We start from the raw sequence: 15705 nt of genomic DNA on the forward strand, positions 1-15705 counted from the left end.
AAAATCAAGAAAACTACACATAGCCTGATCCACAGTGAAACTGAAAAGGAGGAACCACGAAACTTGACTCCTCCATAAAGATTGCCCTAGAGGGCTAAAAACAGTGGTCTGTGGAGAAAAGTACCCTGCATCAGGCTTCTCCAACAGGCCCTCTTCTCCCACTCAGAAATTTTGTCTGGGTGGAAGGAGGAACGTGTGCATCTGTTGGGGATTTCTGGATGCCTGGCAGACCAATGCACTCATGCAGACTCGATGCACTACAGACCTGACGTGTTGTGGAGTTAGGAGGTAGGGTCAAATGGAGAAGAAAAGCACCCTGACACTGCTGGCCATCAGCACATTGCTCTTGTGACCGTGGCCAGGCAAGGGTACCGAGGTCCACTCAAGCTCCTACCTGTGCCATGCCCTGGATCTAAAAGCACCAACGTATCTTCTCCGAGCAACTTGGTCCCTTGGTTAAACAGTAAACAGCAGGGAAACCTCTCTCTGCAACCCAGCTACTAGACACAAAGAGCAACTGGGCTGCAAGGGAGAGGCAGTTAGTGTGCAAGGGAAGCAGGAACAAGAGGGAAAAAATGAGAGAAAAAACAGAAGACAGTAACAGCTCAGCCAGGACACTGACATTGGCAGGGACACGGTGAGAAACGCTTCCAGGGAGCAGTGCGGGGAGGTTTTGGGACACAAACAGTGGGTACTTGTGGCCCAGGCAGCTGTAGGGAGGGCACCTCCTGGTGAGGGTCCCCACGTGTCCTGCTGAGCACTGAGCTGCAACGAGAGCCACCTCAGTGTGACAACCGCGGCAACAGGAGGGGGAGGCCAAGGTCCGCAGAGAGGTTTAGCTTTGCCACGCATGAAGACCCAGAAGCAGAAAGGAGAGGAGGGCGTGTGAGAGGAACCACAAATTACTGCCACCCTAGAGGCGGCCATGTAAAGTGAGAGCGTAGGGGAGGGGTGGTGGGAAAAGCAAGCTTGGACGGTGCTGTTAAAGCACATATCTCCACTGGCACTAGGAACCGGTCTTGGCCTGTATTGGTCATCTATGAAAACATCTTGGAGAAGGACATAACAGGAAAGGAAGGGGATTTAGTCTCTGTTAGGGATGCCTTGGATAGGTTGGCAACTGGCACATCAGAGGCTCCAGCGCCAACAACATGTGGGTGAGAAGAGTTCTGGTGTCTGATCTTCCCATAAAGTGCCCTATGCTCACCAGACACCCAGGGCTCCTCCAGCCAGCCCAGTGCCAAACCTGACAACTTCTGTCGGACATGAAGCCCACTGCAGCCACTCTTTTTCCATGAGGTTCACCAGTTTCTTTAGCCATCTGAGCAAAATCAGGAGCACAGCCATTAAAAAAAAAATAATTACCAGGTCATTTCCTGGGCAAGCTCCGGAAGTGTGGGATAGATGAGTGCACAGAGAGGTGGATTAGGAACTGGCTGGATGGCAGGGCCCAGAGAGTGGTGATCAGCGGTGCAGAGTCTAGTTGGAGGCCTGTGGCTAGTGGGGTCCCCCAGGGGTCAGTCCTTGGTCCAGTCCTGTTCAATTTATTCATCAATGACCTGGATGAACGCACAGAGTGCTCCCTCAGCAAGTCTGCTGATGATACCAAACTGGGAGGAGTAGCCGATACCCCAGAGGGCTGTGCTGCCATCCTGAGGGACCTGGACAGACTGGACAACTGGGCGGTGAAAAACCTCATGCAATTCAACAAGGCCAAGTGCAAGGTCCTGTCCTTGGGGAGGAATAACCCCAGACACCAGTACAGGCTGGGGACCGACCTTCTGGAGAGCAGCTCTGCAGAGAGGGACCTGGGTGTCATGGTGGACAACAAGTTGACCACGCGGCAGCAGTGTGCCCTCGTGGCCAAGAAGGCCAATGGGATCCTGGGCTGCATTAAGAAGAGCGTCTCCAGCAGGTGGAGGGAAGTGATCCTGCCCCTCTACTCAGCCCTGGTGAGGCCGCATCTGGAGTATTGTGTCCAGTTCTGGGCTCCACAGTACAAGAGGGATGTGGAGCTGCTGGAGAGAGTCCAGCGCAGGGCCACAAGGATGATCAGGGGCCTGGAACATCTGCCCTATGAGGAGAGGCTGAGGGAGCTGGGCCTGTTCAGCCTGGAGAAGAGAAGGCTGAGAGGGGATCTAATCAGTGTATATAAATACCTCAAGAGAGGGAGTGCAGAGGACGGTGATGGTCTCTTTTCAGTGGTGGCCACTGATAGGACTAGAGGAAACGGCCGGAAACTGCAACACCAAAAATTCCATAGGAACTTAAGGAAAAATTTCTTAACAGTGAGGGTGACAGAGCCCTGGAACAGGCTGCCCAGAGAGGTTGTGGAGTCTCCTTCTCTGGAGATCTTCAAAACCCGCTTGGATGCAGTCCTGTGCCACGTGCTCTAGGTGACCCTGCGTGTGCAGGGGGGTTGGACTAGATGATCTCTAGAGGTCCCTTCCAACCCTAAGCATTCTATGATTCTATGATTCTATGTCTAAGGACTGTCCCCATGTGGAACTCAGGCGAGGGATGCATGCGGGCCCGAGGGCCTGGGGCAACGCGGACACCGTGTCCCTCTCTGCTAGGCCGTCACTGCAACAAGCTGGGGTCGCTGCTGCCCCTTCCTACCAGGGGCTTGGAGCAAACTGCCTTATGGCATCTTGCTTCTCCAGGGAGTGCTTGGAGCCTGAGCAGAGCCATCTTCCCTGTCAAAGGGAAAGTGGGAGAGAAATGTGAGATGCACATTCCCTTGTGCAGAAGTGTTAAGACAAACAGAGCGAGGAAGAAGAGAAAAAAAGGAGGGAGCAAGAAGGGACACGCACGCTGTCATGACTAACCATTTCAAATGCTTTCAGATCAAGAAAGCAGGTAGTGCCTCCCACCTAGGCCTAAACTAGAAAGCGTTTTTCTGGAGGCAGGGGCTGTCTGCTCCCCATCTGTAAATGGGGTGTGCTGAAGGGCTGAACAACTGAGCCCCCCTTCTGCACATCCACCTGCATTCACATATTAAATCCTGACCGGCTCTGGAAGTGTTTTCCAGTCTACCCTGAGCAGGTTTCTCAAGTGAAGGTGCTTTTCCTCATGGGGGAAGAGAGTGGCAGGGAAGGGCTGCAGGGATCTCCCCGTCAGCACTCATTAGCTCTCTCTGGAAAGAAGATTTCACGGCATCGCTGGACGGTGTCCTGAGGGGACTGGACACTGTGTCCCACCGTTCGGGGATCGTCATAGATTTCATAATCGTTCCCTCCCTGCAGGGGAAAACAGGGGAAACGTTAGCAGAGCCTCGTTAGGGCCTCCTCCAACAACCCGCAGCCTGTTTTGTCCTGGCAGGAACCTCCCTTTGCTGCTGCAGCGCAGTCTCCCTGGCGCTGGTGCTGGGGTGGGAGCGCGCAGCCAGCCCGCTGCGTTCACGTGCAGCGCCACGGCAGGCAGCGGGGAATGGGCGCCTCGGGCTCTGCTGGCTCCCTTGTGACCCACACACCCTCTCTCCCGCCCCCTTGCTCCCCCTCTCCCGTGCCACCACTGGAGAGCACTGCATCCCCTGGGAAAGATAGGAAGGCCCTAGACCAGCTCAGCTGGTCTGGGGGGGCAGGGTTAACCCAGCCCTGTTCATGAAGGGTCTACCAGGAGATGGCGTGGGCACATCTGCCAGCATCTGGGAGGGAAAGTACCAAGGGGGTGGCTAAGCAGCAAGGAAGCATCACCCTCCACCAGGCTAAAGGGAAGGCAAAGCTGTTCCTGAAATTCCCTCTTCAGTGTTTAGGGCTTGACTTCTAAGTCTTGGTGGCCCCAGGAACATCTGACACCATCAGTGCGTGCTGTAGCGGGGCAAGCACTACTGATGCAGACCCAGCACAGCAAATCCTATGTGATTTTGGCACAATCCAGATGGATTTGCAAATGCTGCAAGCCTGCTGCAAACGTGCCCACGCGACAGCATCTCTCCTCCTGCACCGCTAGAGGTCTGTCGGCCGCTGGCAAAGGCTCCAGCTTAGGGAGCTGTGAGGGAGCAGCTCGGCACAGTGCTTGCTTGGAAAAGAGACGGAGGCCGAGCGCTGGGCTCCTGGGAATACTCACAGGGGTGGTCTCGTTCCCAAAGAAGTGGATGGTGTCAAAGCGCTCGTCGTCAAGCACGTTGAGGCAGTAGCGCTTGTCCCAGCCCTCTGGGAAGACGTCGAAGCTGATCATGCCGCCTGCCAGCAGAGCGGAGGGCGTCGGGCGGTGCTGAGGGCAGGCAGCGGCGTGGGGAGGGCGTGCGTGGGGGCCCTCCCTGTGCCGTCACCCGCCTCCCTCCTGATGGAGGATGCTCCAGCCCTCCAGCCCGAGACGGGGACCGTGCTGTTTCCATGGCAACCGGCAGGGCTGACATCAGCGCGGCTCGGCGACACCAGCGCGGCTCGCGTGACTCCCGCGGATGCGAGCGGCAGCCGGCGGGCACGGCGGGGAGCTGCGAGACGCGGCTCCATCAGGCACGGATTTGGGGATTAGGCCTCACAGATCCACGCGGACGCGCTCGGCGCCAGACCTGTGGCAGGAGCGGGCGCTGTGTCCACATCCACAGGGAGACACAGGCATCAGGCTCCCCACCGGGCTCCCGTGCGGACATCACTGATGTCTCTAAAATGACTGCTCTGAAGCTGCTTAACCTGGGAGCTCCTGGTGCTTTGCAACCCAAAGCGAAGCTGGCGTGTTGCCGGCAGCGGGAGAGGTGTCAAGGCAGAGAGGGCGGACGTATGGCAGTGTGGGAGCTTTCCCAGAGGGCACGTACGCGTGTGAACATCCACACGCACAGTACAATCTAATCAGGTGAGAAGCTGGCCCTGGCCCTAGGTGAGTCCATGTTATCCCCTGCTCCCCGCTGGGGCGTTCGCTAAGCCCATGCAGCACATTCCCATCCGCTGGGTGCTCAGCGCACTGTGGGACACAGATTTGAAGGCAACCCCTCTTCTGGTGGCAGAAGAGGGGTTGGAGTCCTGAACCTGCCACCCGTTCACCAGGCACAGGGGAAGGAGCCTGTGCACCCGCTCAGGGCAGAAGATTCATCAGGAGGCTGGGTGATCCAGGCAAGGCTCTGTGATGCTGATGGAGCGAGTTCCCTAGGAGATCAGGGACAGTGCAGACTCACAGGCAGAGCCTACAGCAGAGCGAGAAATAACCCTGAACACGCTTGTTTCTGGATGCCTGACCTGAGCCCCCCTGTGCTTCCTCTGCAGAGCAGCCTGCAGCTCCCCTCATCTTCCCATTGTCCTGCCCTTGGGGACACGGCTGACACCCCTTTGGCTCTCTCTGCTCTGACAGCCCATGTCAATGCTGCAGGCTGCACAAGACACACTTGGCAGGATACCGAAGGGAGAGGGGAGGGAACACTTGGGATGGGGGACGCTCTTAGAAGACCACAGGGCCAAGTGCTCCATAGAGGCCAGGGCCAGGAGTGGAGTGTCACCAGCTGTGCACCAGCTTGCCCTTTGGCTCGGTTTCCATGCAGTACCTCCTTATGTTAACACATGCCTGTCCTCTCCGCCAAGAGCCTCTTCCACATTCGGCCCCACCACTTACATAACCTCATTTTCCTCCCCGTCCTCACCACGTTGCCAGGACAGCTCAGCACCTCCTTCCCTTCCTTGCCCTCGCTAAGCTGGCTGCAAAAGTGCAGCTCCAGCCCAAGAAGCGGCCCTGAAAAGGCCGTGGGAGCCGCAGACTCCCTGCCGCTTGGCAGCTCCGGAGCGGAGAAGTGCGTGAGGCTCCTCCTCGCTCACACCGCTGCATTCCTAGAGCCCGCGCAGAGCACGGGATGTGCCTGGAGCGCCGCTGGCTGCCCTGCCACCCGTGCTTGAGCCAAAGCAGCCTTCCTGCGCGGGCTGGCTCAGCACAGTAAAATAGAATAGGACATAGAAGACACCGTGGGGCAGAAACCCGTCTCTACGGCCGATTCCCTGGGAAGGGAATCTACAGCACAGTTTGTTCTCTGCCTACTGCCCTGCTGTGAACGTGGCTCCCTCGGAATAGCTCCCCAGGAACAGAAGCTCTCCGTGCTCTTGCTGGGCTCCCCTGGGAAGCACAGCTCCAACCAAGCCCCTGGAGGGAACAGCCAGGATCCTTGTTCCCCTTCCCAGAATTTAAGGGGACACATAGTAGAAGAGGCCAGCGCAAAGTCGGGGTAGCACCCTCTGCTCACCTCGAGAGAAGCGCAGGCCTTTGCCAGCAAACTCCCTCTGCAGAGCTGCCACAAACTTCTCCCGGATCCGCTCTTTCTACAGAGGAGAAGGAAAAGGGAGGAAGAAGGGTCTGAATAACTGGATGTTGTCCGTCTACTGTAACCTGTTGAAAGGAGCTCACTGGGCAACAGCTCTGGAGCATTTCTCTGCTCTGATCCCACTCCTGCTCCCCACCTCCCTGAGCCCCCTCGGGAACTCTCTGTGCTCTGCCGGATCCTGAACAGCCACTACGCTGACAGCTTCAGTTCCCAGTGCCCAATCTCCTCCTCCTTGAGAGTTTAATGCTGTTTAACCAGCTTCCACCCATCCTGGTGGAATAAGCAGCCCCACAGTCTGCTTATAAGGATGCTAGCTTAGGGCAGCTTCAGCAGGCAACTGGGCAGACCACACACATCCCTTGGCCGTGAAATGCCGCTGCTTCAGCTTCCCAGAAATCAGCTTCCCAACCCAAAGCTTCCAGCTTTGTTTACATGTCTTGCAACATCTGAGTGATTCCTGTTTCCCAAGAAAGCTCCCACAGGTAGAAACTGCTCTGAGCGCAGGCCAAACACTACAGGGATCTTCCATGGCCCTCCCAGTCCAGGAAGGCCACTGGTTCCAGCTCTTTTAGGGCTAGGTCAGTGGGAGAGGCAAGAGGGGTGCTGGGCCTTCCTGGAGGGACAGCCTGTGCTGAGAAGTTTGGGGCTCTCTGAGGTTTTTAGGGGGGGTTCCATCTTTGTTTGTTATGAACAAGGAACCCCCTGTGAAACATGTGTCTTAGTCCCTGGGGGTCTCCTGCATCACAAGGAACACCATTGGCAGTCTTGCCAATTGGTCGCCCCCAATTAAGCCAGACTCTCCCCTTTATCTACATCTCTCCTTAGACTTTCTGACCAGCAGTCCTGTCTCCACCTGGCTGCAAGTGTTGGCCTGATGCACAGCTTGGAGCTGGACTCTTTCCCTTGGGCAGGGGAGAAACAGCAAGGCCTATGAGCTGTGATGGTGCAAGAGCAGCAGAGAGGGGGAGGGTGAGCCCAAGACAGGCCCGCACACCTTGTCCAACTCGGAGAACTCGACTCGCTCCTCTGGGGTGCAGCTCCGACCGATGGGGGAGATGTTCAGCATCCCGTTGCGAAACTCAATGAAGTTCCCTCTGTATACAGGCAAGGGCACAAGGTTATGGAGGCTTTTACAGCATGGATAGGCAGAGAAAAACAGAACTTTCCAAGGGAATGACTGCTCAGTGTCTGCAGGAACGTGCATCAGGAAAGAAGTTGTGCCCCCCATAGTTGCTTGTGCTTCAGGTATACAAGAGCCTTGAAGATGCCCAACAGGCCTGTGGCAGCAGACCAAGGCCAGACTTCAACAGCTCGACTTAAGATCTCCCAGAGGCTCACAGTTTTATGAAAGGAGACTGAAAGAAGAGAAATAAGCCTTTTTTATGAACCTTGGGGACTAACTGGAGGCAATGGACTGAGGCGACATGCTAGGAAACACTTCCTATTGTTATAATAACTGCAAGGACAGTTATGATCCAGACTGCACCAACTACCTGTTGAGACTGCGGCATCTCCACCCTGGAGGCTTTTCAGAAATTTAATCTGTAGTAGATGAATTGGGTGGAGTTTGCAGTACCCTGAGGCAGTAGGATGGAGCAGGTTGGTGGAACTGGAACGCACTCCTGATGCAATGTGCTGGCTAATGAGTAATCAGCACCTCTTCCAGGATCTTTGTGCCTCTCTCCATTTCCCTTCCCAACACCTTTGACTATGGTTCTTATCCAAGCTTGCATAGACATGACAATATCCTGCTTGTCACCCTCACCCTGCACTAACGCTGCTACTCTGCCTGTCCCTCTCTGGGCTGAGTAGCCCTCAGAGAAGGGAGAAAAGTACTCCCTTCTCATCTCCCTGTGAGAAATCAGGCCAGTTTTGTCAACTTTGTACCCCGGAATAACTTTCAGAGGGTTCAGCCCAGTACCAGCACTGCTGTTGCTAACATGAAGGGAGGACAGCACAGTCAATTGGAAAATAGATTCAGAGCTTTTGTAGAAACCTAGCTGAGAAGGAAGATCCCTTTCCAGCAGAGCAGTCCTATGCTCAGTAACCTTCTGACATCTCTTCCAGCCCTGCCTGCTGCTGCTCAGTGATGGAGCACTGAACCTAGCCTTCCCCAAACTCATATCCTGACTTAGAGCACACTGAAGGAGACAGAGGCAGTCACATCCACAGCCTGCTGGGCAGCACCTCAGCAGCGCCAGGGATCTGAAGGCTCATGCCCCAGGCCAGGACTTGGGAGACGTTGGTTCAAGCCCATGCTTTGCTAAAAATTCCCAAAGCCTAAACCCACAGAGGCACTTAGGAGCTGAAGCCTTGTTGGGTGTTGAGCAACCGGAGAGCAATGAGGCAACCAAACAGCCTTGAGGTGATGGGCCCCAGCCCACAGTTTTGGGGGCATGTTTAGCCAGTGCTCCTGCTGAAAGGAGCCAGCCATCCCAGCCCCTCTCGCAAGGGCTTGTGTTGCCACATGGTGACTCAGGTCTGAACACTGATTTGGATCACGGTTTAGCAATTTTCATTTAAGTCCCAATTTCAAGCCAATTGCTCCCCTGTGCAGGTTCACTGTACAAACAGTGGGGCCCACACACGGGAGAGAGCGGGCACAAATGGCTGGGCCAAGGGGAGGGCAGAACGGCTCCTTTCAGTGGCAGCACTGGCTCATGTTTTATGTGTGATTATTCAAATGCTGTGAATGGCTTCAAGCATATAGGAAACTGCAGTCTGGGGGGTGGTTTGACATTACACCCAGACTAGTTTGACTGTAGGTTGCATCTGGAGGCAACCATCCTGCTCTTCCATGTCCATGCCACCTGTCCCCACTCCCTTGTTTCTGGTGGATCTAGCAATGGTGTGATAATAGGGCAAGATGATCCAATGGACATTATCCTTTTCTTTCTGTTTTTGTCTCAGGTCAGGCCCTGTTATGCCGGATCTGATGCAGGGGAAGTGACTGGGGGCACACGGTTGGGAGCACAGCAGGGCCAGCCTCTTTACCAGCGCCTTGAAGCGACACCGAGTTAGATGGAACAGGAAACCATGTGTCCAACCTCTGAACTTCCCTGCCGAGGACTTCAGCCCTCCCTCCCTCGCTCTGTCTGGAGCCTCACATGACCACGTGCGCTTGATGCTCTCACCAGGGACAAACTGTTACCATTGTCTTAAAACAGACGCAGGCAGCAGCTGTACCCTCTTTCCAAGGGAAGAAAAGCTGCGGGTGCAAAGAGCAGGCATTATGCTGGCAAACAGTGCAAAGCCTCCAGAGCAGAGACTGTCCTACATGGTTTGCCCACACTGCTCAGCTCGGTGGGGCAGTGATCCTACATGGGGCCTCTAGATACTAAGATAAAACCTGCCTGACCTGGAACAAAGACGAGCTCCGTAGTCCAGCTGTTCTCAAGAGGGCTCTGGAGGCCCGAGGTCCCTAGGAATCAGCAGCACAATTCCCGTTTGCGCGGAACTGAATCTTTACCGTTTCTTGGGCAGCTTCAGCAGCGCTATGTAGTTGAGACAGAAGTTGATGAGATCCTGCAGCAGTTCTTCTCCCAGGTGGTCCTGAATGGCCTAAGGGTGAGAAGGGGGAGTGAGGAAGAGGAGGACACAGGAAACCCGGGTTCCTGCTAACTTGTCAGGAAGAGAATCCCCCCAGGAACACGACAAAGCCTTTTTGGACTAGGTTTTTCTACCCAATGTGGATGGTATGCAGCGAGGGGAGCATGAGACAGCAGGAACAGTTCTTGTTTCTGGCTCTTCTGCCTACAGGAGAAGCTGTATGGCACAGACGAGGTGGTGCCATAAAACACATGAGCCCCATCACAGCCAACAGCTGTGGGAGCGCAGGCCCCAGGCCTTGCTAGGCCCCAGGCCTTGCTTGACCCCAGGCACGTGAACAGGAGGAGGGAGACGGTCCAACCCGGCTGCTGGGGAGAACAGATGGGGTTGCCTTTCTGAGCGGGACCAGAGACTGCTCCCCACGGCGCTCCCGGGATGCGCGGACACAGAGAAGGAGAGCGGTGTCTGCAGGAGCCTCTGGGCCTACCTGCTTGGAGACCAGCTGCCCGTTCTTGTATTGCACGGTACCATTCTCAGCAAAGACGTAGTCAAATTTATTGATGACTGGAGGGGAGGAAACAGAGGGAGGGAAAAAAAAATAATACTGCTTCGTCCTTTGCAGAGGAAAAGGGGCCACATGGAAAGAAACACTGCCTGTATTTAGGACCCAGGGAGCCTTTCTCCACAAGCCTTAGCACTGCACTTCTCATCCCCCCATGCTCAGCAAGCACGTGCCGTCCTGCACTGCTCCCTGCCCCACAAGGAAGGATGTTATCCCCAGCTCCCAGGCGGGATGCTGAGGTACGAGGTGGGAAGCGACCTGATCGAGGTTCAGGGACTATATCAGTGGCAGAACTGAGATAAGAGCTCCCAAAATGCCAGGCTTTCCAGCGCACGCATGTCCTGCTCCCTCCCTTCCCCACTGCCAGGATATTCCCTGGATGTAGTTACTGGTTATCTAACCCCGGCCTCTCTTGGGGGCAGTAAACAGACCATTGCCAGCTCAGCAATTAATCTCATGCTCCCCTGAGTGATGAATTACTTCACGGTGTAGCCTCTCTCCACTAATGGGGCAGAAGACAGACCTTAGTACCCAGCCGTGTTGTTTATGCTGATATTGGAGAGGAAAACAAGGCAGAGCGAGACAGGCCGCCTGCCTTGCTCCCCTAGTCCCTCCTCTATCTCCCAGCCCCATCCACCCTGTCCAGGCGGGAGACAGGCTCCTCTGCCCATCGCTGCTCAGGGCCGCCTGGGGCCGGTCCAACAGCTCTCATGGCTGCTACGGCCCTGGTTCCGGCCCAACGCAAGAGCTGAAGAGGGGGTTGGCAGCATGCCCGCCCCCACAGACCCAGCCTGCTCTCAGCAGACATTATTTAGCCTTTGAACGGTGGCTCCTTGGGCCCTGACAGCGGCCAAAGGGCAGAGGCCACAAAGACCGACTTGGAGGAAACTTGTTGGGTTTCGATGTACGCGATCCCTCTGCATACAGCAGACCCTGTGCCGGGGGGCAGGGAAGTCCCAGAGGCTCCAAAATGTGCATCAGCTCCTGCCCTCCCTGGCATCTGCCCAACATCCTCCCCAGGCCTCTCACCTTCGTCACCCTCGCCCAGCTGCTCGGCTATCTTGGAGTAGTCAGAGCCTCCCACCACGCCAATCTTCACGCGCTCGCGGAGCTCCCGCAGGAACTTGTCCACTTCTGGTTCAATTTTCTGGAGGGGTGGGAGGAAAAACACCAGGTTGGGCTGCAGCCAGGAGAAGCAGAGGAGCTGTAGGCCCTGGGGCCACATGCACCAGAGCCATCCCAGCACCCCGGCTCTGGTGGCAGGAAGGTCTGTCCTTCCCCCCCTCCCAAAACTCCCCTGGGCCTGAGCAAAACGACAGCCCCTCACTTTCTGCATCCGCCCACAGCAGCCTCCAGCAACCAGACACGGGCCAGGGGGAGAAAGTGGCTCCCACATGCAAGCAGGACCCCACTGCTCAGCCCTGCGTTGCTGCACTCATCCGGGGCAGCTGGCCTCTACGCCATGCCACTGGGGTAGGAGAGCGGGAAGCCAGACAGGACGGACAGGCAGTGGAGGAGGAGGAAACCCCCATGCAGGGAGGTTTCTGGGTGCTCCAGAGCACCTGTGATCCTATACCTCTTCCCACAGGAGGGCAGATATTGGTCCCCAACCTTCCCAGTTCCCACTCCCTCCTGCTGGCCAGGCCTCGTGCAGCCCCAAGGGGAGAGGGGAGCAGGGAAACGTGACTCTCCCATGTCTTTGACAGCCTAGGGAGCTCACAAACCAAGGCGAAAGCCCCACGGGGGGCCTTCCTAGAGCGGGAAGTGCGAAGTGCCCCCCGCTGCACCACCAACTGCCCCAGCTTGGGGAGACACTGAGCAGGTGGGAGGCTGCCCCACAGGGGCCCACGCAGCGATGGGGCACCTGAGCTGCCCATGCCCCACACTGCATCAGCCTGCACGGACGGCACCAAGTGCAAGGGCTGGGTACAGCCCCCGCACAATGTAAATAAATAAATAAACATAATTTTTAAAAAGGAAAATAAATTTAAGATAAATAAATAAATAAAAATAAATAGATAGGAAAGCGCGCGCCGCCGTCCCGCCGCCGCGCTTCTCCATCCCCCGGAGGAAGGCGCCTCTGCTGGCGGCTGTCCCCGTCCCCGTCCCCGTCCCCGCCGCGCGCGACCCGGGGCTCCGCGCCACGGGGCTCCGCGCCACGGGGCCCGGCGGCCGCGCGCTCCGGTACCTGCCGCGCCGGCGTGAGGGTCCCGTCCACGTCGAAGAGACAGAGCACCCAGGCCCCCGCCGCAGCCATCGCCGCCGCCGCCGCTCGGCCTCCGCGGGGGCGGCCCGGGGGCGGCGCCGGCACGGGCGCCTCCTCGCGCCGCCGGGTCCGCCCGGCCCGGCCCGGCCCGGCCCGGCCTCGCTGCGGAGCTTCCCCAGGGCCGGCCGCAGCGCTGCTTCACAGCGCGCCTCAGCGGCCCCCGGAGGGCAGCTCTGCCCGAAAACGGGGCGCTTCAGCGGGATTATTAGTAGTATTTGTGTGAGGGGTTGTTACTAGTGATATTTGTGCCCCTAATCTCATCAGCCGGCTGAAAGGCATCATCTCTCCCCGCAGGCTTCGCTTCCCGCGCATCGCTGCAGCGGAGTTATAAATAACACGGCCTGCCCGGCGAGCTGAAAAATAACAGGCTTAGTTAAGCTGCAGGCACCTCTCTCCAGGGACAGCGGGGTTTATCCTGGGCACTACTGCGCCTACAGTGCTGCCGTGTAGTTCAGGGCTGCATAGATGGATAGAGTGACCTGGCAAGCTGGAATCTTCTGGGAATTTTGAGGCCCTAAGGAGAGGAGGAGGAGGAAGCGGTGGGCACCTGTTTGCTGTTCCTGCCTCTGAACGTGTTCGTAACAAGCTCCTCTTTCGCGAGCAGCTCACGTTTTCTGCACCAAAGCAAGTCCATTTCTTGTAGTAACTTCTGCTGTGACCTGCTTGGCAGTTACCCTGCAAGTAATTTAGAGTCTAATTGGGCCATCTAGTAAGATCATATTCATAAGATCCAGTATTCTGCAGGCCTGTTATGTAACAGCAGACAGCCCGCCTAGCAGCGGTCCTGTATGAAAACCCCCATCTTTCCTGAATTCCCTTCTAACAGCAGTTACGACTTGGACTTCTCCGTCTTTTTTGCCCACCACTTTGCTTTCCTTCTCTCCCTGGGACATGCTGCCAGGCTCTAGCTGTGCTGGAGCTGGGAGAAGAGCTGGTCTGATAAGGTTTTCTGAGCATTATTTGCTTCTAGGAAATTATGCAACCGCTTTTTTTTTTTTTTTTTTTTTTTTTTTTCCCCCGGTTCTCTGGTGGCTTCTGAGACTCCATCTTTGCTAATGAGTCTGTTTTTTTCCTGCTCCCACATACATACAAGAACAATATTTAAAAAATAAACAAACAAAAAAACCTCAATACCCTTGGCCTGCTATGCCAACATTCACCCTATTTCCTAAGGAGCATCCAGGGAAAAGCACTTGGGGAACAGGGATGGGGAAGCACATCCTTGGGAGGGCAGCAGCTGCAAGCACTGAGTGTGGCTGCAAACTCTTTGGGCTGCTTGAGATGCTCCACAAGGCAGGAACCTCTTTTTGTACTGTGCTCACTGGAGAGGCATGGAAGTGGAACTGGGGAGGCCTCTGAAACAGTGGGAGAAGCTGGCACAGAAATTGCTTGGAGATGGTGCCACAAGCCATAGCGGGGTATATAACAACTCTGGCTTCTTTATGCTACGAAGAATCCCACTGAAAGGGAAACTCTTGACGCTGTCCTGCTGCAGCAGGTAGCTGCACCATGGCAAGGCACATCCAGATGAGCTCCAAGCCTGCTCCCTGGGCATTCACCATCCTGCACAAAAGACTTGAGTTTTCAGAGTCTTACAGGTGCCCCAAACGGGCACAGTCTCGCTTGCCTTTACAGAGAAATTTGGGATGTGAAGGGGCTCCAGCCTCTCTGCCCATGTCCAGGCAGCAGCGCCCGTTATCTCAGGAGAAGCAGAATGCAAAGCTAATTTCTGAAATGTGTGTGATTTGGTGTCTGCTTCACCCCCAGGTCTCCTGATGCCCCCTCTGGAGGGGCTGGGGCCACTGCTCACTCACTGGCAATGCAAATAGCTGAGATGGCAACAAGAGGCTCTTCTGCTTCAAACGAGGCATCGAGTGGTCTTGGAGAGGTGTTACAAGCAGTGCCTGCCCTGGCATCCACATCTCTGCAGAATCACTGTCTCCTGGGCCGCCTTCTTCATGGCTTGGTTATGATAACCTGCCCCACAAACACTGCACTCTGCTCTGGTCTTAGATGCATTGAAGCTTTTGAACTGCTTGAAATTTATGCTTATTTTTTAATTTGGTTTAAGATTATGCTCTCTTACAAGGCTCACCTGTGTGTGATTACTCCCCGATTAGTCAGGGTGTGAAGATTCATTCCAGAATATGAATATTTCAAGGTGTGTCTGTCATTGCATGCTAAAAAATAGAGTCACCTTCATGAATCCGGATTGCTTCGCTACCAGAAAGCAACTCGCTGTTCCTCCATGCATTGGAGCTGCCTCCTAATCCCCAGAGCTCTCCAAACCAGAATGCTGGAGTGGGACACACAGCGAATTCCCGTGGGCTTCAGAAATACAAACCACTGTGCTCAGCCTCGCAGTTATTATCGGGTCATCTTTCCTCCCACTTGGACTCCTAGACATCAGAACATACTTTGCAGTTTCCTGCTGTCAAATGCATGTTTTCAAAACAAAAAAAGCGAAAAAGCATCCCAATGGTGTACAACTTTGGCACCCTTGTGCTTTGGGAAGCTGGGCACTCATCCCCTTCCACACAGAGCTCCCCTGCACTCCTTGCTTTCAGGAGGAACTGGCATGTCACTGCTCACTGGTATTTCCATGTTGGTCTGGAATATGTTGGCTGCTGTCTGGCCTCAGCATCCCACCTTCCCGCAACCTTCCTGCAAACCCTGAGCACTTTCCTTGACACTGTGTTATAAAAGCAGGAATCTGGTTCCAAAAGGGGGTAGAACAAATGAAGGGAATTTGGCTTAGCAGATGTGGAGACTAGAATTGGAAATAAAATATATGGCTCTGTGTTTGCATGTTATGTCCCTATTTGGTGCAGCAGAGAGCAGTCCCACCACCCTAGCTTATCTGGGGTAAAATAGAGAGGATACTGTCTCCCAGGGAATCTGGGTGCCAGTCTTTCCTTGTCATCTGAGGCCAACGAGGGGTCTGTTTTGAAGGCCATGCTTTTGGGCACCTTTCCCCTTAGGCACCGTGCTGAACATCGGCTCATTCCACAAGGGTGGAAGCAGAGCCTTTGGAGAGGATGGTCGGCAGGAGCAGCTCCCCAGCTCCCACCGGAGCAGCGGGGC

General features: G+C 55.6%; 1 protein-coding gene across 1 annotated transcript; it reads right to left on the minus strand.

Moving 5' to 3' along the window:
- Window positions 1-2570: 2570 nt before the first annotated feature.
- PMM1 (phosphomannomutase 1) lies at window positions 2571-12647 on the minus strand. The gene is made up of 8 exons (XM_088532819.1): window positions 12544-12647; window positions 11385-11502; window positions 10281-10357; window positions 9714-9805; window positions 7239-7338; window positions 6167-6242; window positions 4069-4184; window positions 2571-3239 (listed from the first exon to the last, which is right to left on the minus strand). The coding sequence occupies exons 1-8, from the start codon at window positions 12610-12612 to the stop codon at window positions 3117-3119; spliced, it is 771 nt and encodes a 256-aa protein (XP_088388945.1). The 5' UTR covers window positions 12613-12647; the 3' UTR covers window positions 2571-3116.
- Between the last annotated feature and the right edge of the window lie 3058 nt (window positions 12648-15705).

This window comes from Tinamus guttatus, unplaced genomic scaffold, assembly GCF_059628265.1.
Source record: "Tinamus guttatus ecotype Peru unplaced genomic scaffold, ASM5962826v1 Tinamus_guttatus_pri_ptg000472l, whole genome shotgun sequence".
In the NCBI taxonomy this organism is placed as follows: domain Eukaryota; kingdom Metazoa; phylum Chordata; class Aves; order Tinamiformes; family Tinamidae; genus Tinamus; species Tinamus guttatus.